The sequence below is a fragment of the Epinephelus fuscoguttatus genome, linkage group LG8, assembly GCF_011397635.1.
Source record: "Epinephelus fuscoguttatus linkage group LG8, E.fuscoguttatus.final_Chr_v1".
In the NCBI taxonomy this organism is placed as follows: domain Eukaryota; kingdom Metazoa; phylum Chordata; class Actinopteri; order Perciformes; family Serranidae; genus Epinephelus; species Epinephelus fuscoguttatus.
In genome coordinates this window covers 38,287,369-38,308,411 of record NC_064759.1, presented here as the reverse complement: position 1 = coordinate 38,308,411, position 21,043 = coordinate 38,287,369, and the positions used below count along the sequence as shown (strand labels likewise).

At 42.1% G+C, this 21,043-nt stretch overlaps 1 protein-coding gene and 6 non-coding genes across 7 annotated transcripts in view; 1 reads left to right on the top strand and 6 right to left on the bottom strand.

Annotated features, from left to right (window-relative positions):
• The window catches only part of cdk14 (cyclin-dependent kinase 14), a 278,138-nt gene that overhangs the window by 8,485 nt on the left and 248,610 nt on the right, over positions 1-21,043 (top strand). Inside the window, exon 2 of the mRNA XM_049584038.1 lies at positions 13,218-13,249. Coding sequence (XP_049439995.1) covers positions 13,218-13,249 — 32 coding nt within the window. The remainder of the gene's footprint in view (positions 1-13,217; positions 13,250-21,043) is intronic.
• On the bottom strand, positions 6,751-6,823 carry trnak-cuu (transfer RNA lysine (anticodon CUU)). The gene has a single exon. It is a non-coding gene; the product is annotated as a tRNA-Lys (tRNA).
• On the bottom strand, positions 7,506-7,578 carry trnak-cuu (transfer RNA lysine (anticodon CUU)). Its single transcript has one exon. It is a non-coding gene; the product is annotated as a tRNA-Lys (tRNA).
• trnak-cuu (transfer RNA lysine (anticodon CUU)) lies at positions 8,399-8,471 on the bottom strand. The gene has a single exon. It is a non-coding gene; the product is annotated as a tRNA-Lys (tRNA).
• trnak-cuu (transfer RNA lysine (anticodon CUU)) lies at positions 9,272-9,344 on the bottom strand. The gene has a single exon. It is a non-coding gene; the product is annotated as a tRNA-Lys (tRNA).
• trnak-cuu (transfer RNA lysine (anticodon CUU)) lies at positions 10,162-10,234 on the bottom strand. Its single transcript has one exon. It is a non-coding gene; the product is annotated as a tRNA-Lys (tRNA).
• trnak-cuu (transfer RNA lysine (anticodon CUU)) lies at positions 11,053-11,125 on the bottom strand. Its single transcript has one exon. It is a non-coding gene; the product is annotated as a tRNA-Lys (tRNA).

Here is a 21,043-nt window from a genome sequence, read left to right as displayed (position 1 = left end):
ATGATTATATTTGTATCAAAATATACTAGATTTATTTTTTTTTGCGTTAGATGAGAAGATATGTACCACTGATTTTAGGGATGCACGATATTGGATTTTTTGCCGATATCTGATATGCCAATATGTATAACAAGTCATTTGACCGATAACCAGTATATCGATATATCCACTTTTTTCCCCCACTTGATTTTACTTATCATTAAGTCTCTTCTCTGTATTCATTCATTGTGCATAATAAGAAAAAGCATGTTGGCCAATTCTAATAGTTCATTTTAAAGCCAATATTGGCTGATACAAAAGACGTAATGATGTAATCAGCATGTTGGCCGATTCGGATATTTCATTTTGAAGCCAATATTGGCTGATGCTGATGATGTGACAATATTATCCTGCATCCCTAAATCATATTTAAGATTGGTAGGCCTGTCGATTTTCTTGTCTCACTTCCTACAAATGTGAAAAAGCATATTCCCAAATTGTTGAAATATTCCTTTAATTAGAATTAATATTTGATATAATTAACAGTGTCTTAACAAGCTGTGGGAGGTTAAAATTTTGGTCAGTGGCCATTGACTTTTGCTAGCAATTATGGCAATGCTGGCAAAATTTAGGTACACAGCTGTAGCTAGTTGACAAGGCAACAACAAACAAACTCTTGACTGTCTGGTTTATGTTTTCTCTGAATGTCTGCTATTTACACTCTGTCCTGCATGGTTTCTTAACATCTCAGAAACCCAACCTCCACGATTTGCTGTCAGCCTTAGAAGCTATCTTTAATGTTAGCTTAAGCCGTTACAGTGCAAAGCTTCTAACTGTATCATTAGCAGTCATCAGTCTGATATTAAACATGATCGGACATTGTAGTAGACGTGTGTGGTGGTTGCTGTTATCAATGAATGAAATGACAGTTTTGAATAAGCTGTAATCAATGATACATAATTTTGCTTAATTATAGAAACCTAGCTTAGTTTTGATGACTTTCTTTGTTCCAGTAAGACCTCAACGACAAGATGTAGACACTTTATATAAAACTATGTCGACCACAAAAACAGGCCTGAGGTTTAATATATAGCAAATATTTGCAGGGCTCAATCAGGAAGTCTTTCATCTACACTAATGTCATGCTTTACCTGCAAATTATCCGCCATTGTGTTGGAGGTGAAATAAACAGGCTACCTGTGTTGAGATTGCCAAAACTGACTGCTTATCACTCTGGAATATTGCTATTTTCTGTGCTGCTAGTTAATAACTATAGTAAAATGATGGAGTGCAGGACCTGCTTCTTTCATGAACAATGAAGACATGAGATCCAAATATATACATTTTTTAGCCTGAGAGAATCACACTGTGGGCAAAGGATTATGCTAGAACCACAGTGGGGAAACTATATATGTATTATATAGCGGACACTAAACATAATGATGATTTTTAGCTGCCTTTTAATTGTGCAACATTTATTTTATGTCCGCAGTCAAAGCTTAGAGCATGGCTGATTCCATCACAGCAGCTCTGAATAACATGAGACATCTGTGTAATGATAATTGGAAATAAAATAGAAAGAAAAAATAAGAGTTGGTTCCTGTTATTATAAATGCAACATTTCAGTCAGATAGATCTCACCAGGCATCAGTCTGGCTTTACTATAATTGTTTTTATGTGACATATTCAGAGAAGTTCTTTAACTAAATAAAGTTCTTCGTAGTGCAGGCATCAGGTAGATGTAAATGTTTCCAAATTCAAGTCAGCCTTCCACTGATACCCACATGATTCAACCTAACATCACCAGGCAATCTGTACTGACAGTCCCGTAGTCTACAGCGTGCTGCAAGCACTTGGGTTGAGCTGAGAAAAAACAGCAATCAGAAAATTCCCATATGTGTGTGGGTAAAGAGTAAGGATTGCACAGTTGTCAGGGGCAAGTAAAATGACATGCCAGGCTAGTACGGCAACTCACTTACCCGAGTGGGCAAGTGGTGAAAAATAATTAAACTCAGCCTTTTTTACGGCGCTGATGATGGAAGTAGCTATAATATGAGGAGCGAGCCATCTCGCCGATTGGGCACCACTGAGTGGTGTTAGAGGATGTGGGTGAGTGTTTAAAAATGTCAGTTAACTTAAGTCTTTGCTGCTGTTTGATAACCACTAATAAATAGAAACTAAAACTGATAAAAACTGACAGCAGGCAAGTAGATTTCTGGAAAAAAACAAAAACAAAAAAAACTAATGTTAAACCCTGACTTGTAATTTAAATTCAAATATTGGTTAAAAAAAAATGAAATTAATTTGTTTTCTCAAATCCTTCCACTCCAGTAATATCTAGTTAAAATGTGAACGTGGAAAGCGTTGATAAATACTAAAAAAATGACATCATTTTGAATACAAATACGTTTCTCCAAAAAGACTGAAACTATTTTTTTTAATTAATATTTAAAAATATAAAGATTATTTTAATTCCAAACCTTTAACTTGACAATGTAAAATGCATTTCTTGTCCAGTGAGCACTAAATCTTACATGTCAGCCGGTGCAGAAGCTTTATTGTCTACCTGCAGTCTAATCCATTGTATTGAGTGTGGATTTGCGGCTGTGATTATGCTGTCTGGAGTGTCTGGGAAGTCTTTGGGGAACGTGTGTGTACTCACCCTCTGAGGAGAAGGAAGCAGCAGTTTAACGGCTCAGTGGCTGCGCTGACAATGCTTCCAAACACTCACTCTGACATAAAAAAAAAGAAGTCATTTTACCACGAAGCAGCCCCCAGAGCACTCTGTCCTTTCGCCATCTGTACGGCCTTCCTCATTAGACAACATAATCATCATGAGGAGTTAATAACTGAAAAATCATCATTTGCCTATTAATAATGCTCTCCACATGCTTCTTGGGCTATGAGTGATTCAGAAATCAAAGCTGCAGAAACAAACAGTTTATTCCCTTCCTCCTCATAAATATGAAGGGTATTGATGCCAAGTGCGACACTGTTGTCCCCTGCAATTAATGTGAGGGACATGCTGGATTGCCATTATGAATGCAGATGTAGCAGATAACTGAAAAGCTTTTAACATGCTTTTTGCAGGACTGTCGTATCACGGGACAGCTTCTTAAAATTCTGATACTTAGTCTCTTCTGCCTGCAATAAAACATGACTTATATCATATTATATATTAATGTAGTCTGAAAGTTGTTCCCAGACTATTTCAGAAAAACAACTCTGGTGTCATGTTACTGGACATCATAAAACACCTTTATGTGAAGAAAGCCCCACTAACCAGATATAAGATGATTTAGGAATTTTATTTAGGAAGGTTATTTTTGGTTGAACAAACAATTTATTACTAAAACACAAACTTGAAACATTTTTTTATGTATGTGTAAAAAGTCTCCCCTTTGAAAATAAATTAAATAGTAGCGATATTCTCCATTTAATTGCATTTCTTGTCAATATCATAAATAAGCAAATGTACACAGTATGTTAACTGTAAGATTTCATATCACAGTATACCAGAAAACTGGTTTTATCCTTTCTTAATATGTTAATTGCATAATTATTGTATGCACTGACAAACACCAAGGCTAATTGCTTGTAAGTGAAAACCTATTTAATAATAAGCCTTATTCTGATTCTATCTGCTACAACCATGTGGCAAATAATGAGTGCTCAGTCCATTAGTTCAGTGCTAACCCACAGCAGGAATTGCCACGAGGACGCTAACAGAAGGAAGCATCATGATCACGATAATATTATCTTAACAAGCTATCTTAATATTGTTATGATTTCTGACCCACCGGCTCCCTTTGACCTTTTTCCTGTCCTGTCTCAGTCATGTGATGAATGGTGAAATTGACTCCCATCCCGTGGGGAGCAAATTTGTGTTTCATAGGATAGTAAAAGCGTCATCCATCCTAGTCTGCCTTACTCTGCCTGTGATAGACTTACCCTAACATTCTTACCCTAACCCTATCAAATCTCACTCCTCTTGCCTAAACCTAACAAACCCAACTAGGCAACATGTACTTGTCAATCAGAGTAGGGCAGGTCATGACTTAGTTATCTTAAGAAAGATAATTTGCAAGCGGGAGTCCAGAGGTAATCCTGCAACCCACAGAATCCCTGAAAAAACATCAGCCTCTGAAGTGTATACATACAAGATGTTTGACACTGATTTTTGATTCTCTCAATTGTACACACAGTTCCAATAGCAATAGAGACAGAAATAGATATACAGTGAAAAACAAGGACAACAAAGCTAACAAGCCTAACACTGAAATCATATATTGCATTCAAACGGAGAGCTTACTCTAGCGCCTCACTGTTTCAAACGTGTATTGCAACAGTGGTCGCTGCTGTGTACCAAAAAGCTATGATAACACTGATGGAACCATGTCATCCGATACTTCATGGAGTATTCATTCAGGCTCCTACACAGACACACGCGACGCGAGTTGACAAACCCCCTCCTCACCATGCTGGCTGTGTTTACAGCGTAGGACTGTTGGGGCGGGCGTAAATCGAAACAAACCAATCACGTCTTGTTTTTGACAACTGACAAGTGGCTCAACTTCACACACCTCATCCCTCTTCTCGCATCACTATGCCACTGACAGTGGCGCTGGCCTGTGATTGCATTACCTTTCTCCTTCAGCAGCTCTTTCCACCTGGGAAAGGCTACCCAGATGTTTACCCTTGTTTTTTGAATTCGCCAGTCACGTTGCCTTTTCTATTCCCTTTTGCGCTTTCTTGGCGACAAGGATTCCGTCTCCCTTGATGCTGCATATGCATTATCCTGCATGATGCTCAAAGAGTGGGACTTTGCTGCAGTAGTGCCAGGGTATTAGCAGAGTGCCTCTTGCTCCTCTCCTTCGGCTTCTCAGTCACACAGTGCTGGCCTGGCTCTCAACAAAAACGCCGAAGGCGGGGCATACAAACGCTGTGTTGGCGGATGTATTTTCAAGATGGCAAAACGTTATGGAAACCCCCAAATGATTTACCCACCCAATGTACAAACAAATCCAAAATTCTCCTTTTACGAGAATAAGTCAGATTATTGGTGGAGGTAATAATACACCAATGATGGCATATTTATGAATGCAGACATCGATTTTTGCCAATAAACAAATTAAAATGCTACACAATGTCCCTTTAAAGATAAGTATGCTATGAAATAGACATGTAAGGATTATATGACATGATGAAAATTAGAGACACATATAGAGATATTTATTCAACATTCAAAAAGGGTAGCCAAATACCTTGGACTGTGGATTTATAAATAATTGTTATGACACATACATGAAAAAAGAAACTTCTGTCGACCAGTTTTACACCACTGTCACTCAACACTTTGGGGTCTAGTTTCCCAGCATGGCACAGGGTGGTGAACCCCGTGCAGAGCTAGTTTCGAGCAGCGCAACCCGAGGCGTGCTGAGTTTGGTAGTTTGGCAGACCGAGGTGCGCTGAGATGGGTGTGGCGGCGCAGCAGGGGGAGGTGTCGACAGATCCAGCTTGGCGCAGTGACAGTTTTGTGCCAGGAGCCTTTTCCGAAAGTGCGCTAAAAGCTCGCCAGCTGAAACCAGGTCTACTGTCAGCACAGGTGGAGCGGTGTAAGCCGAAGTTTGGCTGACCGGTGGACAGTGCGCACATGTCACCAAAACCTCACAGGCAGTTTTCCAGAATATCAGGCACATTAACAATGCAATAAATACCCCCCCAAAAAACCACTATTCAATGCAACTATCTGCAATCAGCACATAAATGTATCTCTATATCGACTGTCCCGTCACATCTGATGTCAGATCAAAGGGGATTGGCACCGTTTGGCATGTTTGGCACACGTAATGGAAACCCAACCTGATTTGATTAACACGGCTGCAAACTAATGAGTTCACATCCCTCTCAGCCAACCACAAACAGCCACAGCATCAGATAGGGAGTATATATTCAGCATCTGTCATCTTAGAAAAGTCAAAAGAAAAGACACAGAGTGAAACTGCACGAGAGAAAGAGAGAGAGAGGGCGCGCATGAGAGAAATGCAACATTGATTTACAATTGTGGTGACCTCCTCCCAGGCTACCTTTGCATCATCAGCCAGTGGAGGTCTGCTCACAGTTCCGTATATTCGGACACTGCGAGCTTGGACCTCCTGGACCAAAACATCAGTTTCCTCCTGGGAGAAGTTTGGCTGTCTGACGCTGCCGCTCTCTTCTGCCATGGCGAATTGAGTAAACTCTCATTACACATTCACGCGGTGCATTTAAGTGCGAGGAGAGGGGCTCGTTTGATTGGTGTGATGTGAATGGGCTGTGTAAACCCCACTCCACGCCTTCTCTCCTCCCTCTTTCTGACTTGCGCAGGTAGGAGGGATGGAGGTGGGAAAGAGAAGTAGCTGCGCCAGCGCGCATGGTGTGCTAAACTGGCAAAATCCACCTGGCAATAGCCAGTTGGCCAAGCGCAGGTGCGCTGCGCCCCTGCCTTGCCCGGTCTGAGAAACTAGGGCCCTTGGTCTTAGGTTGCTTCATTCCACATATGGCATTGCATGATTATGTCCAGTCAATCTTAGCCTAAACTACCTTTACCCATCATGAGGCTTGAAGGCATGACCTGGAGTTAAGAGTCTAATGCTCTACAGACTGAGCTAGCTGGGCTAAATGGATCAGGTTTTGTGGCTGGATTAATAATAATTGCTTAAGAGCCCAAACCAAGTTGGATATCTTGGTTATCCCATTAGTATCAGGTTAAATCTCAGGCTAATGCTCATTCGCCCAACGTGGGGCTCGAACCCACGACACTGAGATTAAGAGTCTCATGCTCTACCGACTGAGCTAGCCGGGCGACATTTGTGACAAAAATGGATCAGATTTCATGGCTGGATTAATAATAATGGCCGAAGAGCCCAAACCAAGTTGGATATCTTGGTTGATTCCCAGAAATACTGATGGATTGTTTTATTGCAGACACAGTCAGCTGGGCCCTTGGACTTGCATCTAACTGAGTTAAGTCCAAGGGTTCCGCTGTTGATTCAACGTGCTCAACTGGCTGAAAAGCCGAGGACAAAGGCTGACAAGTGTCAATGTCACCAAAAAGCTAGGGCCACAGACACTCAGTGACAGTGTTGACTCTGGGCCTGGTGTGTTAGGGCCCTTAGACCAATGGGCCATCCTCACAAATGAAACTCTGAATTCAGTTAGGACTTCAATGGTTACATGTTTAGAGGATCCTCCCTTGACTTTGAGAAACACCCACTCACTGACAGCGGCAGGTGGTCAGCTTTGGTGCATCAGGGCCCTTTGAGCAACAGATCATCCTCACAAATGAAACTCTAAATTCAGTCAGGAGTTCAGTGGGTACATGTTTAGAGAAGTTCCAGCTTTCAAAGCAGCAACACATTGCAGTAATGTGTCCAACACATCTGTGGGAAAGTGATTTAAGGACTAATGACCTCTTTTGAAAGTTGTCGGTATAGCACTTCCAATAACCCATTGGTGTCAGGTTAAATCTCAGGCTAAAGCTGATTCGCCCAACGTGGGGCTCGAACCCATGACCCTGAGATTAAGAGTCTCATGCTCTACCGACTGAGCTAGCCGGGCGACATTTGTGACAAAAATGGATCAGATTTCATGGCTGGATTAATAATAATGGCCGAAGAGCCCAAACCAAGTTGGATATTTTGGTTGATTCCCAGAAATATTGATGGATTGTTTTGTTGCAGACACTACAATGGGCTGAGAACCTTCACTCAGCTGGACTTTTTGCGGTGTGTCCATTGTCATTGAAACTAGTCAGCCTTGTGCCTGGCTGCCAATTGAGACGCGTTGAATCAACAGCTGGGCCCTCGGAGTTTTGCATCTAACTGAGTTAAGTCCAAGGGCTCCGCTGTTGATTCAACGTGCTCAATTGGCTGAAAAGCCGAGGACAAAGGCTGACTAGTGTCAATGACCATGGACACACCAAAAAGCTAGGGCCACAGACACTAAGTGACAGTGGCCGACGGTTGACTCTGGACCTGGTGTGTTAGGGCCCTTAGACCAATGGGCCATCCTCACAAATGAAACTCTGAATTCAGTTAGGACTTCAATGGTTACATGTTTAGAGGATCCTCCTTTGACTTTGAGAAACACCCACTCACTGACAGCGGCAGATGGTCAGCTTTCGGCATGGTGCGACAGGGCCCTTTGAGCAACAGGTCATCCTCACAAATGAAACTCTAAATTCAGTCAGGAGTTCAGGAGTTCAATGGGTACATGTTTAGAGAAGTTCCAGCTTTCAAAGCAGCAACACATTGCAGTAATGTGTCCAACATATCTGTGGGAAAGTGATTTGAGGAGTGATGACCTCTTCTGAAAGTTGTCGGTATAGCACTTCCAATAACCCATTGGTGTCAGGTTAAATCTCGGGCTAAAGCTGATTCGCCCAACGTGGGGCTCGAACACACAACCCTGAAATTAAGAGTTTCATGCTCTACCGACTGAGCTAGCCGGGCGACATTTGTGACAAAAATGGATCAGATTTCATGGCTGGATTAATAATAATGGCCGAAGAGCCCAAACCAAGTTGGATATCTTGGTTGATTCCCAGAAATACTGATGGATTGTTTTGTTGCAGACACTGCAATGGGCTGAGAACCTTCACTCAGCTGGACTTTTGCGGTGTGTCCGTTGTCATTGAAATTAGTCAGCCCTTGTGCCTGGCTTTTCAGCCAATTGAGCACGTTGAATCAACAGCTGGGCCCTTGGAGTTTTGCATCTAACTGAGTTAAGTCCAAGGGCTCTGCTGTTGATTCAACGTGCTCAATTGGCTGAAAAGCCGAGGACAAAGGCTGACTGGTGTCAATGACCATGGACACACCAAAAAGCTAGGGCCACAGACACTCAGTGACAGTGTTGACTCTGGACCTGGTGTGTTAAGGCCCTTAGACCAATGGGCCATCCTCACAAATGAAACTCTGAATTCAGTTAGAACTTCAGTGGTTACATGTTTAGAGGATCCTCCCTTGACTTTGAGAAACACCCACTCACTGACAGCGGCTGATGGTCAGCTTTCGGCATGATGCATCAGAGCCCTTTGAGCAACAGGTCATCCTCACAAATGAAACTCTAAATTCAGTCAGGTGCTCCATGTTTAGAGAAGTTCCAGCTTTCAAAGCAGCAACACATTGCAGTAATGTGTCCAACATATCTGTGGGAAAGTGATTTGAGGAGTGATGACCTCTTTTGAAAGTTGTCGGTATAGCACTTCCAATAACCCATTGGTGTCAGGTTAAATCTCGGGCTAAAGCTGATTCGCCCAACGTGGGGCTCGAACCCACGACCCTGAGATTAAGAGTCTCATGCTCTACCGACTGAGCTAGCCGGGCGACATTTGTGACAAAAATGGATCAGATTTCATGGCTGGATTAATAATAATGGCCGAAGAGCCCAAACCAAGTTGGATATTTTGGTTGATTCCCAGAAATATTGATGGATTGTTTTGTTGCAGACACTACAATGGGCTGAGAACCTTCACTCAGCTGGACTTTTGCGGTGTGTCCGTTGTCATTGAAACTAGTCAGCCCTTGTGCCTGGCTTTTCGGCCAATTTTAGCACGTTGAATCAACAGCTGGGCCCTTGGAGTTTTGCATCTAACTGAGTTAAGTCCAAGGGCTCCGCTGTTGATTCAACGTGCTCAATTGGCTGAAAAGCCGAGGACAAAGGCTGACTAGTGTCAATGACCATGGACACACCAAAAAGCTAGGGCCACAGACACTCAGTGACAGTGGCCGACGGTTGACTCTGGACCTGGTGTGTTAGGGCCCTTAGACCAATGGGCCATCCTCACAAATGAAACTCTGAATTCAGTTAGGACTTCAATGGTTACATGTTTAGAGGATCCTCCCTTGACTTTGAGAAACACCCACTCACTGACAGCGGCTGATGGTCAGCTTTCGGCATGGTGCGACAGGGCCCTTTGAGCAACAGGGCATCCTCACAAATGAAACTCTAAATTCAGTCAGGAGTTCAATGGGTACATGTTTAGAGAAGTTCCAGCTTTCAAAGCAGCAACACATTGCAGTAATGTGTCCAACATATCTGTGGGAAAGTGATTTGAGGAGTGATGACCTCTTCTGAAAGTTGTCGGTATAGCACTTCCAATAACCCATTGGTGTCAGGTTAAATCTTGGGCTAAAGCTGATTCGCCCATCGTGGGGCTCAAACCCACGACCCTGAGATTAAGAGTCTCATGCTCTACCGACTGAGCTAGCCGGGCGACATTTGTGACAAAAATGGATCAGATTTCATGGCTGGATTAATAATAATGGCCGAAGAGCCCACACCAAGTTGGATATCTTGGTTGATTCCCAGAAATACTGATGGATTGTTTTATTGCAGACACAGTCATTAACTGCAGTGGGCTGAGAACCTTCACTCAGCTGGACTTTTGCGGTGTGTCCGTTGTCATTGAAACTAGTCAGCCCTTGTGCCTGGCTTTTCGGCCAATTTTAGCACGTTGAATCAACAGCTGGGCCCTCGGAGTTTTGCATCTAACTGAGTTAAGTCCAAGGGCTCCGCTGTTGATTCAACGTGCTCAATTGGCTGAAAAGCCGAGGACAAAGGCTGACTAGTGTCAATGACCATGGACACACCAAAAAGCTAGGGCCAAGACACTCAGTGACAGTGTTGACTCTGGACCTGGTGTGTTAGGGCCCTTAGACCAATGGGCCATCCTCACAAATGAAACTCTGAATTCAGTTAGAACTTCAGTGGTTACATGTTTAGAGGATCCTCCCTTGACTTTGAGAAACACCCACTCGCTGACAGCAGCTGATGGTCAGCTTTCGGCATGATGCATCAGAGCCCTTTGAGCAACAGGTCATCCTCACAAATGAAACTCTAAATTCAGTCAGGAGTTCAATTGGTACATGTTTAGAGAAGTTTCAGCTTTCAAAGCAGCAACACATTGCAGAAAAGTGTCCAACACATCTGTGCGAAAGTGATTTGAGGACTGATGGCCTCTTTTGAAAGTTGTCGGTATAGCACTTCCAATAACCCATTGGTGTCAGGTTAAATCTCGGGCTAAAGCTCATTTGCCCAACGTGGGGCTCGAACCCATGACCCTGAGATTAAGAGTCTCATGCTCTACCGACTGAGCTAGCCGGGCGACATTTGTGATGAAAATGGATCAGATTTCATGGCTGGATTAATAATAATGGCCGAAGAGCCCACACCAAGTTGGATATCTTGGTTGATTCCCAGAAATACTGATGGATTGTTTTGTTGCAGACACAGTCATTCACTGCAGTGGGCTGAGAACCTTCACTCAGCTGGACTTTTGCGGTGTGTCCGTTGTCATTGAAATTAGTCAGCCCTTGTGCCTGGCTTTTCAGCCAATTGAGCACGTTGAATCAACAGCTGGGCCCTTGGACTTTTGCATCTAACTGAGTTAAGTCCAAGGGCTCCGCTGTGGGGGGAGGTGTTGACAGATCCAGCTTGGCACAGTGACAGTTTTGTGCCAAAAGGCTTCGCCGAAGGTGCGCTAAAAGCTCGCCAGCTGAAACCAGCTCTACTGTCAGCGCAGGCAGAGCGCAGCCGGTATAAGCTGAAGTTTGGCTGACCGGCGGACAGTGCGCACACGTCACCAAAACCTCACAGGCAGGTTTCTAGAATATCAGGCACATTAACTATGCAATAAATACCCACAAAAACCACTATTCAATGCAACTATCTGCAATCAGCACATAAATGTATCTCTATATCGACTGTCCCGTCACATCTGATGTCAGATCAAAGGGGATTGGCACCGTCTGGCACTTTTGGTACGCTTAATGGAAACCCAACCTGATTTGATTAACACAGTTGCAAACTAATGAGTTCGCCTCTCAGCCAACCACAAACAGCCACAGCATCAGATAGGGAGTATATATTCAGGATCTGTCATCTTAGAAAAGTCAAAAGAAAAGAAACAGAGTGAGACTGCGAGAGAGAGAGCATGCGCACGAGAGAAATGCAACATTGATTTACAATTGTGGTGACCTCCTCTCAGGCTACCTTTGCATCATCAGCCCGTGGAGGTCTGCTCGCAGTTCCGTATATTTGGACACTGCGAGCTTAGACCTCTCGGACCAAAACATCAGTTTCCTCCTGGGAGAAGTTTGGCCGTCTGACGCTGCTGCTCTCTTCTGCCATGGCGAATTGAGTAAACTCTCATTACACCTTCGCGCAGCGCATTTAAGGGCGAGGAGAGGGGCTCATTTGATTGGTGTGATGTGTGTAAAACCCACTCCACGCCTTCTCTCCTCCCTCTTTCCGACTTGCACAGATAGGAGGGATGGAGGTGGGAAAGAGGAGTAGCTGCGCCAGGCGCACGGTGTGCCAAACTTGCAAAATCTGCCTGGCCACACCCAGTTGGCGAAACGCAGGTGCGCTGCGCCCCTGCCTCGCCCGGTCTGTGAAACTAGAGCCCATGATGTTATGTTGTTAATGCCACTTGCTGGTATGCTTGGTAAGAAGACACAATCGTTGGTGGTAATGATAAAATATGATGAAATAAGCTCTCTTAACAAATATTGTAAATGTCCTAGTTCCTACTACTGTTTTGAAATACAAATGCTTGTAGTGCTACTATGAAAGTCAATCAGTTAATAAGTTGGTTAAAAGTAAATAAATTTCCATGATTTTGATGATCCATTAAGTGTTTCAGTCATTTTTCAAGCAAAAAAGTAAAACATTTGCTGCTTCCAGCTCCTTGAATGTAAGAATTTGATGCTTTTTTCGTAATTTATGAGAGTAAATGAAGAGTCTTTTTGGTTTTGGACTGGTGGTTGGACAAAAGAAGGAACTTAAAGATGTTACTTTGGGTTCTGGGAAATTGTGATGAGCACTTATAGAATAGATTAATTGTGAAAATTATTGGACGACTAGTTGATAATGAAAATAATTGTTAGTTGTATCCATTGTTGCTTGTGTAGAATATGTCAGTAATTTTCAGAAATTTCCATCCCTGCTAATCTTGCTCTCCACCCTCCTGCGGTGAAACTCCATGACAAAACTGAGGTGTCACCAGGCCTAGTGAACTCCTCATCAGCTCAATCCAAACTCAGACCTGCACTGCTTTAATAACTGCAGAATGAATGTCAGTGACAGGGTTCTGTGCTGTGCAGCGTCTCTACGATTCGACTTTTTATTTTGTTCATTCTTCAGAAGATGTCAATACAGGCACTGTCTGATTCTCTCTTCCTTTCTTCTTTTTGCAGCTTTCAAGAAAGAGGACAGCGGCTTTGATGAGGTAGGATGAAAACAAGTGAATTTTAGGGAGCTTGTGACATCACTGGCCCAGTTTCAGGGCTATACCAAAGTGTTGTACGCTGTATTTTTCACTAAAATTATTCATCAAGGTCTTGTTGGCCAGATGTTGTCAGGACTGCATTGCAGTTGATTTTTTTTGGATGTGGATCCTGCTGTTACTCAGTGCATATGGTGTGTAATATATTCATGTGTGAAGCATGGTGGTTTTCCCTCTCATCTCAGAGACGTCCCTCAGGGTCAGTCGCCATCACAGGGCTTCCCTGGCTCGCCAATGAGACACCACCAAATGCACCAACCAGATTCACTCTGTATGAGTATACCCAGGGCACCAGACTTATTTCACAGCCATCCCACAACTGCCTTGAAACTGACTGAAATGCAAAATCCTCATTTTTCATACTTGTAAATGATGTGTCTCTATGGAAATGCATTGTTAAAAAGTGTGGTCAAAGAGCAGAGAGTGGTTAGTCCACACATAGTGAGCTAATGACTAAGGACGGTTAAAAATGTTTACAGTTTGATAGCTGAGGTTTGTGCACATTTATGGCCACTGTCATTCTTTTTGAGCAGGCCATTATGCATAATGATGCAGCCATGTGCCTAAAATTCCTAAAAACACTCTCACTCCCCTGATCCGGGCTCAGTGGAAAAATTCAAGTTAAATGGTGAAATGTGGTGTGTAAATGTGCCAGGTGCATGGCATATTAAAAAAACAGTTTAGTATTAAAAAAAAAAACACCAAAAAAAACACTGCATTCATGTGTTTAAAGTGGGAGACTGTTTAACTCCCAGCATCCTCAATATCATTTTAAGGGGTTGATTTACTGTGGATGCTGCAAAGCTTTTTTTTTGGATGCTAATGAGTATGGTAGCATTTGTGCCTGTTTGCTGTATGGTCACACCAGTACTTGTGATGGCAAATGGACAGAAATGTTGCTAAAAATTGTGAAAGCAATATGTATTTTACAACATTTTACAACCAACTCAATGTGATTAATTTGTGGTTAGGTTTAGGCCATAGACTGTATAAGTAATGGACATAGCTAGGTCCGTGACGTCACCCACTGGTTTGTAGAATCCTGTTTTGGAGCCTTGAGTTTGGTATTTTAGCCATTGCCATATAGGTTTTTTGGAGTCAGAAGTGACCATATTTGGACAAGAGGGTGGAGGAGCGAGGGGTGACGGCCTGCCCCTCATGTGGCCTCGCCTTTAATTATGTGTAACTTTGAGCCTTAATAAAATGTGTATAACGGGTGAGTTATATAAAAATTCACATATTGTTGTCATGAATATTGAATTAACTATAGAGACCTAAACCATGTTTTGTACTAGGCTGTAAACATGTTTATTTCAGCTGTAAAGTTAGATATTTTCAAAAGAGACTCTGTAGAGATTGACTTGCTTCTGGAGCCAGCCTCAAGTGGCCTTTTGAGGAACTGCAGTTTTCAGATGGATAGGAAAAGATCGTGTTTTGGCTTGAAATACATGCTTTTTGTTGCACTATCCCACTAGTAAATGCAGTGATGGCTCGGTAAAAAAACAACTGCTTTTCGTGGCACTGTCCCCGGTGGAAACACAGCGACGGGTTGCTAAAAATGCCCACCTCTGGTGGCTTAAAAGCCACTGGAAATGTAGAGATCACGCCCTAAAAACAACAAATTATGTTGTGTGCTGGTCACAAACACTGACCTGCAGCTTGGCAGGTGTCTTTCCATCCATCATCCTCTCCACCTCCCAATGACAATGTCAGTTCATTAACTATGTCACTTTAGAAATGTTGATATATGTAAAATGCAACATGTCAGTGGTTTGCAGACATGTACAATGCCAGCATTTTCTTCTATTGACTGGGCTGAACTGTGACTAGAAGCTGCAGTAATCCTTTTTGTTTGGCCAGTGGTTGAAGCCAAAACATCAGGCACATGTTTACCATATTGGCCTTATAAAAGTGATATGGCTAAAGTGTTAGTGAACCGTTTTTGTACCCAGCAGATGCATTATCATTCATTTAGAAACATGTTGTGTCCACTTTATGAATGTATATTCAGTATTCACTCTCCTTTTTGCTCTAGTTTGGTCTCTATCAACTCCTGGAAGAATATCTGTCTCCTTTGCTGCTGAATGCTCCTCTATGTTCACTAGTGAACTGTGTCTATCTGCTGTTTGGTGCTGGGCATGTAGTGTACAGTGGGTTTATCAAAGCAACTGAACCAAATCAGTAAAGTTGAGGCTTGAAAATAATGAGCTGAAAGACACTAAAATGCTCCTTCAAGCTGAAGGTTTTGTCCCTATGTGTGGCACATTTTACATTTTACAGTCATTTGAAGCATTGTTAATATAAAAAGATTGATTAGTGCATCTTTAAGGTCTGTGAAGCAGGTATGGACTTGCATTTGCAGCTGTAATGTAGCCAGGAAAGTAAATGTCTCTTGTCTTATTTAAGAAATGTGCTCCTCAATTTCAGTATCATTTTACTGTTGCTTTAAAGTGTGAATCCCCATTTGGAATCAAGACATTATTAACGATGCTTTTAGGAGTGGGCAATAAAATGTGGAAAATTTATTAAAAAACTGTTTATGGATAAAATGACCACATAATGATGTCTGTTTTTGTCTTTTGCCGCAAACCTAGCAAGTCAATATGCTTCATCACACTTCTGCAAAAATCATATCAAAATCTTGCATCATCATAAATAATAATAATCTTTCGTGTCCACAGATCAGCTTCACAGGTTGGTAAAAACACATCATAGTAAATCACATGTAATAAACAACACAACAAGCACAGTACAGACAACAATAACGGACATGGCTCCAGTGTGAATGGTGTTCTGGACTACACGATATGCCAAAAAATAATTATATTGCAATTATTTTGACAGATATTGCGATTATGACGTGAGTTGCAATTTTAGTGGGAATATTTGCATTTCATTTTTGCAGGAAAAAAAAAAGAAGGATTATGATGATTTTTGCTGGGGTCTGTACCAAACAAGTATGTTCCCTTACATCTGGAATATGATTTGTAGGCAGGGGCATCTCTGTAGCACCACATTGCTTCATTTGTTATGGTATTTCGTGACACATTTTACCTTTATCAAAATGTTGCAGCTCCTGTGATTTGGATTTGACCATATGGCAATTTCAGTAATATTTCAGTTAAAGGACAACTTCGGTATTTTTCAACTTGGGCCCTATTTCCCCATGTGTATGTGTGCATATGATTCATGGGTACAACTCGTTCTAAAATTGGTTCAGTATTGAGGGAGGCGGATGCAGCCAGGAGCCACGAAACAAGCTAAAACGGTAACAGGGGCAAATGCGTCCCGTATAAGTTTGCGCCACTGACCGGTTCAGATCGCCAGTGTTATCTCTGTAAATAGCATACTAAACGTTTCTCTTACCCTTCACTTGCTCTGGGCTGTGACGTCATTTCGTGAGAGCTTTGCTTGTTGCCGGAAGAAAACAGATAACACTGGCGATCTGAACCGGTCAGTGGCGAAAAAAAGTACTTTTAATGCACAAACTTATACGGGACGTATTTGCCCCCTTTACCGTTTGAGCTCGTTTCGCGGCTGCCGGCTGCATCCGCCTCCCTCAATACTGAACCAATTTTAGAACGAGTTGTACCCATGAATCATACGCACACACACACATGGGGAAATAGGGCCCAGGTTGAAAAATACCGAAGTTATCCTTTAACCGTGCAGCCCCAATAGTGTTTATGGACTTAGCAAAGTTGTTGCATGCTTGGCTGCTGCAGCAGCTCTAGAGTGTCTTCCCAATCCGAGGGCAGTTTTATGATATATAGAGTATACAGTATAGAGAGTATGTTTTAAAGCAGTCCTGCTCTTTTATTTGCAACATTTTGCAACACGGTATAAACCAACCAGAGATATTAAAGGGACAGTTACCTCAGTATAAGTAGTGTGGCAAAACGGTCGATAAATTTATATTGCCTGTCAGTAAATATTGCTGTATTGACCAACCCTGGATGCTTAAAGCACCACTGTTGCCACAATTTCATCTAATCCCAAAACAGTTTTTAATTCATCCTGTAGATTACTTTGATTGTCCCAGGAACACTGTGATGGTGTTTATTTTGCAGCCCTGTATAACATATTGATTCCTCCTGCATTCTGTCTCAGGTTGCTGTTGTAGGTGGCTGGTTGATGAGGCAGTCAATAGGTCCAAAGGATGCTGGGATGTTATGTTTGTATTGACAAGGGAATCGTGCTTGGCTGCTCTTTTGAGTTAAAGTAACAGCGAGTGCACCCACTGCAGATGGCTACCAGAAGCTGTGTCCTTGTTGTCAAGCAGCCACATGGTTTCGAAGCTTTTGGAATCTTTCCAGTATATTGTCTTCAAGAGGCAGTGGCATTGCTTACTGAATAAGTGATAAGACACCAGGATGCTTTGTGTTGATGTGGCAGACATGTTTCCGCTGTGGTTGGTTGGTAGATTCTTTTATTCTATGTGACAGACCTGCTGAGATCCACAACTGTGTTCAAGTGAGATGTGAGGGCAGACACATTGGTACCAGACTGATAATCAGACTGGATAGCCATTTTTTGTCATTAGTACTCTGATGCAGTGTTTAGCCATTTTCTTTAATCAATAAATCTTTGAATTGCCTCCCAGTAAAGCACCACAAACTTCATCCTCCAAAATGATTATAAAGTTAACTCAACACCTCTCTAAAACTGCTTCAACAAAAAGTTAAGTTAAGTTTAAGTTTATTTACTTTATTAATCACCCAGAGGAGAAATTCAATGTGTTAACATTGTGTTAACATTGATTACCTCCTGAAGGTGGGATGTATAGCTGGACTGTTGAATTGGACTGCATTAGTTTTAACAGGCTGTACCTAAACTGGCAGCTGAGTGTATCTTTGGCATCACTGAAATGTGATGAGCTAATATCGAGTGAGAAATTGGCACAGCCAGTTTTTTAGTTGGGGAGTTTCCCATATTTGGTAAAAAAAAAAAAAAAAAAAAAAGGGTTTAAAGGTCCAGTGTGTAAGATGTAGGGGATACCTTGGCAGAAATGGAATATAGTAAGTTTTCTTTAGTGTATAATCACCTGAAAATAAGAATAGTGGTGTTTTCGTTATCTTAGAATATGTTTGTATCTACATAGGGAGTGGGTCCTTGTCCATGGAGTCTGCCATGTTTCTACAGGAGCCAGGAACAGACCAACCAAACACTGGCTGTAGATAAGGCAATCTGTGTTTTCACATTTTCATGTCAGCCACCACCATATTTTGCAGCCATTCTGCATCTTTTGCCATCCACCATCCCTCACAGCTCACATACCATGCCACTTCACAAATGTGGTTATGATGCGTATGAAACATACAAATGTAACATATTTGTGGTTTGCAGAAATGTACAATGCTAACATTTTCTTCTGGTGATGGCGCTGCTGTTCCACCCGTAACTCATTGCGTCTCATCTCAGTCACCTTCATGTCCTTTTTTTGTTAGATCTATCTGATTTCATGTGGTCCATATTCCCCATAAGTAGAAGAGAAGCAGTTTGCTCTCATACCACAGCCTCAGCTGTAGAGTGGTTGTGTGGTGTAGATGTGGAAATGAGGAATGCTACACTGTAAGATTTGAGAGGACCTTGGGAAATCTTTATTTTTGTTGGCAAAGGGACATGAGAGCTCAGATGTCAAGGACGTCACATATGTTTGGTAACAGGGCTGTTTGTCAAACCTCTTGTGATTATTTGGATAAGATATAGCCTATGTTCTTGTTCAGGAAGGGACTTTTGTGGTGAAACAACGTGAAACAGACCATTTCTAGAAGTCACTGCCATGGGAATTAGCTTGGGCCGTTTGCTATAAATGGGCCGTGCTGTTAAGGAAGAATGTAAAGAATCTGAGATGGAAAAAGACTCCTTCCTGTCCAACAACATGATGTTTAAGAAACTGAATGATGGCCTACAGCTACAGTATGTGAACAGCAGAGTGTGATTGTATATGTGTATGTATTCATACCCTGTGTCTGAGAGAGGCAGACGGAGACTGAGAGCTTGTTTGCCACTCGTGTCTGTTGAACTGATGATCATTTATCATGTGAATAGGAAACTATGTGTCTGTTTAAACCATAGAGATGGCTGGTCAGACGGAGAGGTCTGAGCCTACATTCAGGCAGCAGGAGAAGCACAATCTCTCACTGCTTTTCTTTCATAGCTTTAATTTCTTGAGATAAAAACAATATTATGCAGGGAAATTGGCATGGTGACATCATATATTTGATGAAATATTGAGCCAACAAGCCCTCCAACCTAAATGACAAAATAGTTCATTTGTCTGTAAACCCAATTGCCAGAAAAAAAATGTTGGCATTGTATGTTTCTGCTAACCAAGTATATGTTAACTTTGTACAGTATTATGTATGGATTCAAAAAAAACTTTACATTTCAAAATGCTGTGGTTCACATGTGGTTAGGTTTAGGCACAAAAGCCACTTGTTTATGGTCAGTAAAGATCATGTTTTGGCTTAAAATGTCCAGTCTTGGGGGCACAGTCCCTGCTGGAAAAGCAGTGATGGACGATCGCTCTGCGTGGCACTGTCCCTGTTGGAAAAACAGCCAGGGGTCAAAATAATAAACACCAACGTTTGGTGCCTAGAACAGCAGCGGGTCGCTAAAACAACTGGTTTTGCTGTTTGTTGGTCTGGAACAGTGGCCTGCAACTTGGCAGGCGTTGCGCCTAGGTGACATGCCACCCACCTCCCCCTCCACCTCGTGATGACGAAGTCAGTTCGTGTACTATGTCACTATAGAAATGCTTATATGATGCGTATGAAACATACAAATGTAATGTAGGCCTATTTGTGGTTTCCACAAACCTGCAATGCCAACATTTCTTCTAGCAACTGGGCTGTTGTCTACTCTAGTGCCCCCATCATCAGGCAACATTTCTTAGCTAGCCTATAGGGAGATTCAAGACTAACCATTGCTACTGAGGTAAGGGAAAATTTTGAGAAAAGGTGCTTGGTTGTAGACATATCAAGCACATTTTAGTTGACAGAATGTTAAAACTTTTTTTCTAGAATTCTGTGTATAGGCTACACATATTTACAATAGGAGCATGTAAGAATCGTTTAAGGCCTGCGTCAAAGATACATTAAACTTAAAATGTTAAAAAGTTACCGATATTAATATAGTTTTTTTTGTCAAAGCCACAGGGAGCTACTGTGAAGGGCTAAAGAGCTGCATGCAGCTCCAGACACCACAGGTTGCCTACCACTGCTCTAGGTAGTAAAGAGAGCAAGAGAGTCTTTGGGTCAAACAAACACACCTAGGACTTTAACCTGCGAGACCATATTTTATGTTTCATGTGAAACTAAAAGTAAATGTTAACTTCTTTTAACTCAACATATTTATGTAGTTATCTCCAATAACATGATGTACGTACATCACTTTTTGCAACACATTCTCACTCCAACCTTGTCACATATCAACATTTGGTCATGGACTTTCCACATTGAGATATGACGTGCAAGGTACCCTGGGTGCATTGGTTGTTGACATTCTGTGATGTCTAGCCAATTTCAGCCTCTTACATGCATTGCCTGTTTTCAAAATACACTTCAGTTTTCACAGGAAGTGAACAGTTTGCATACAGTCTCTTTCGAAACAAACATACTACATCAGTACAACACTGCAAATTGATGTTTTTCTCCTGCAACAACGAATGCACATGGTTATCTTTCGCCAACACATGAAAGGGGTTGGGTTTAGGCAACACAAGCGCGTGGTTGG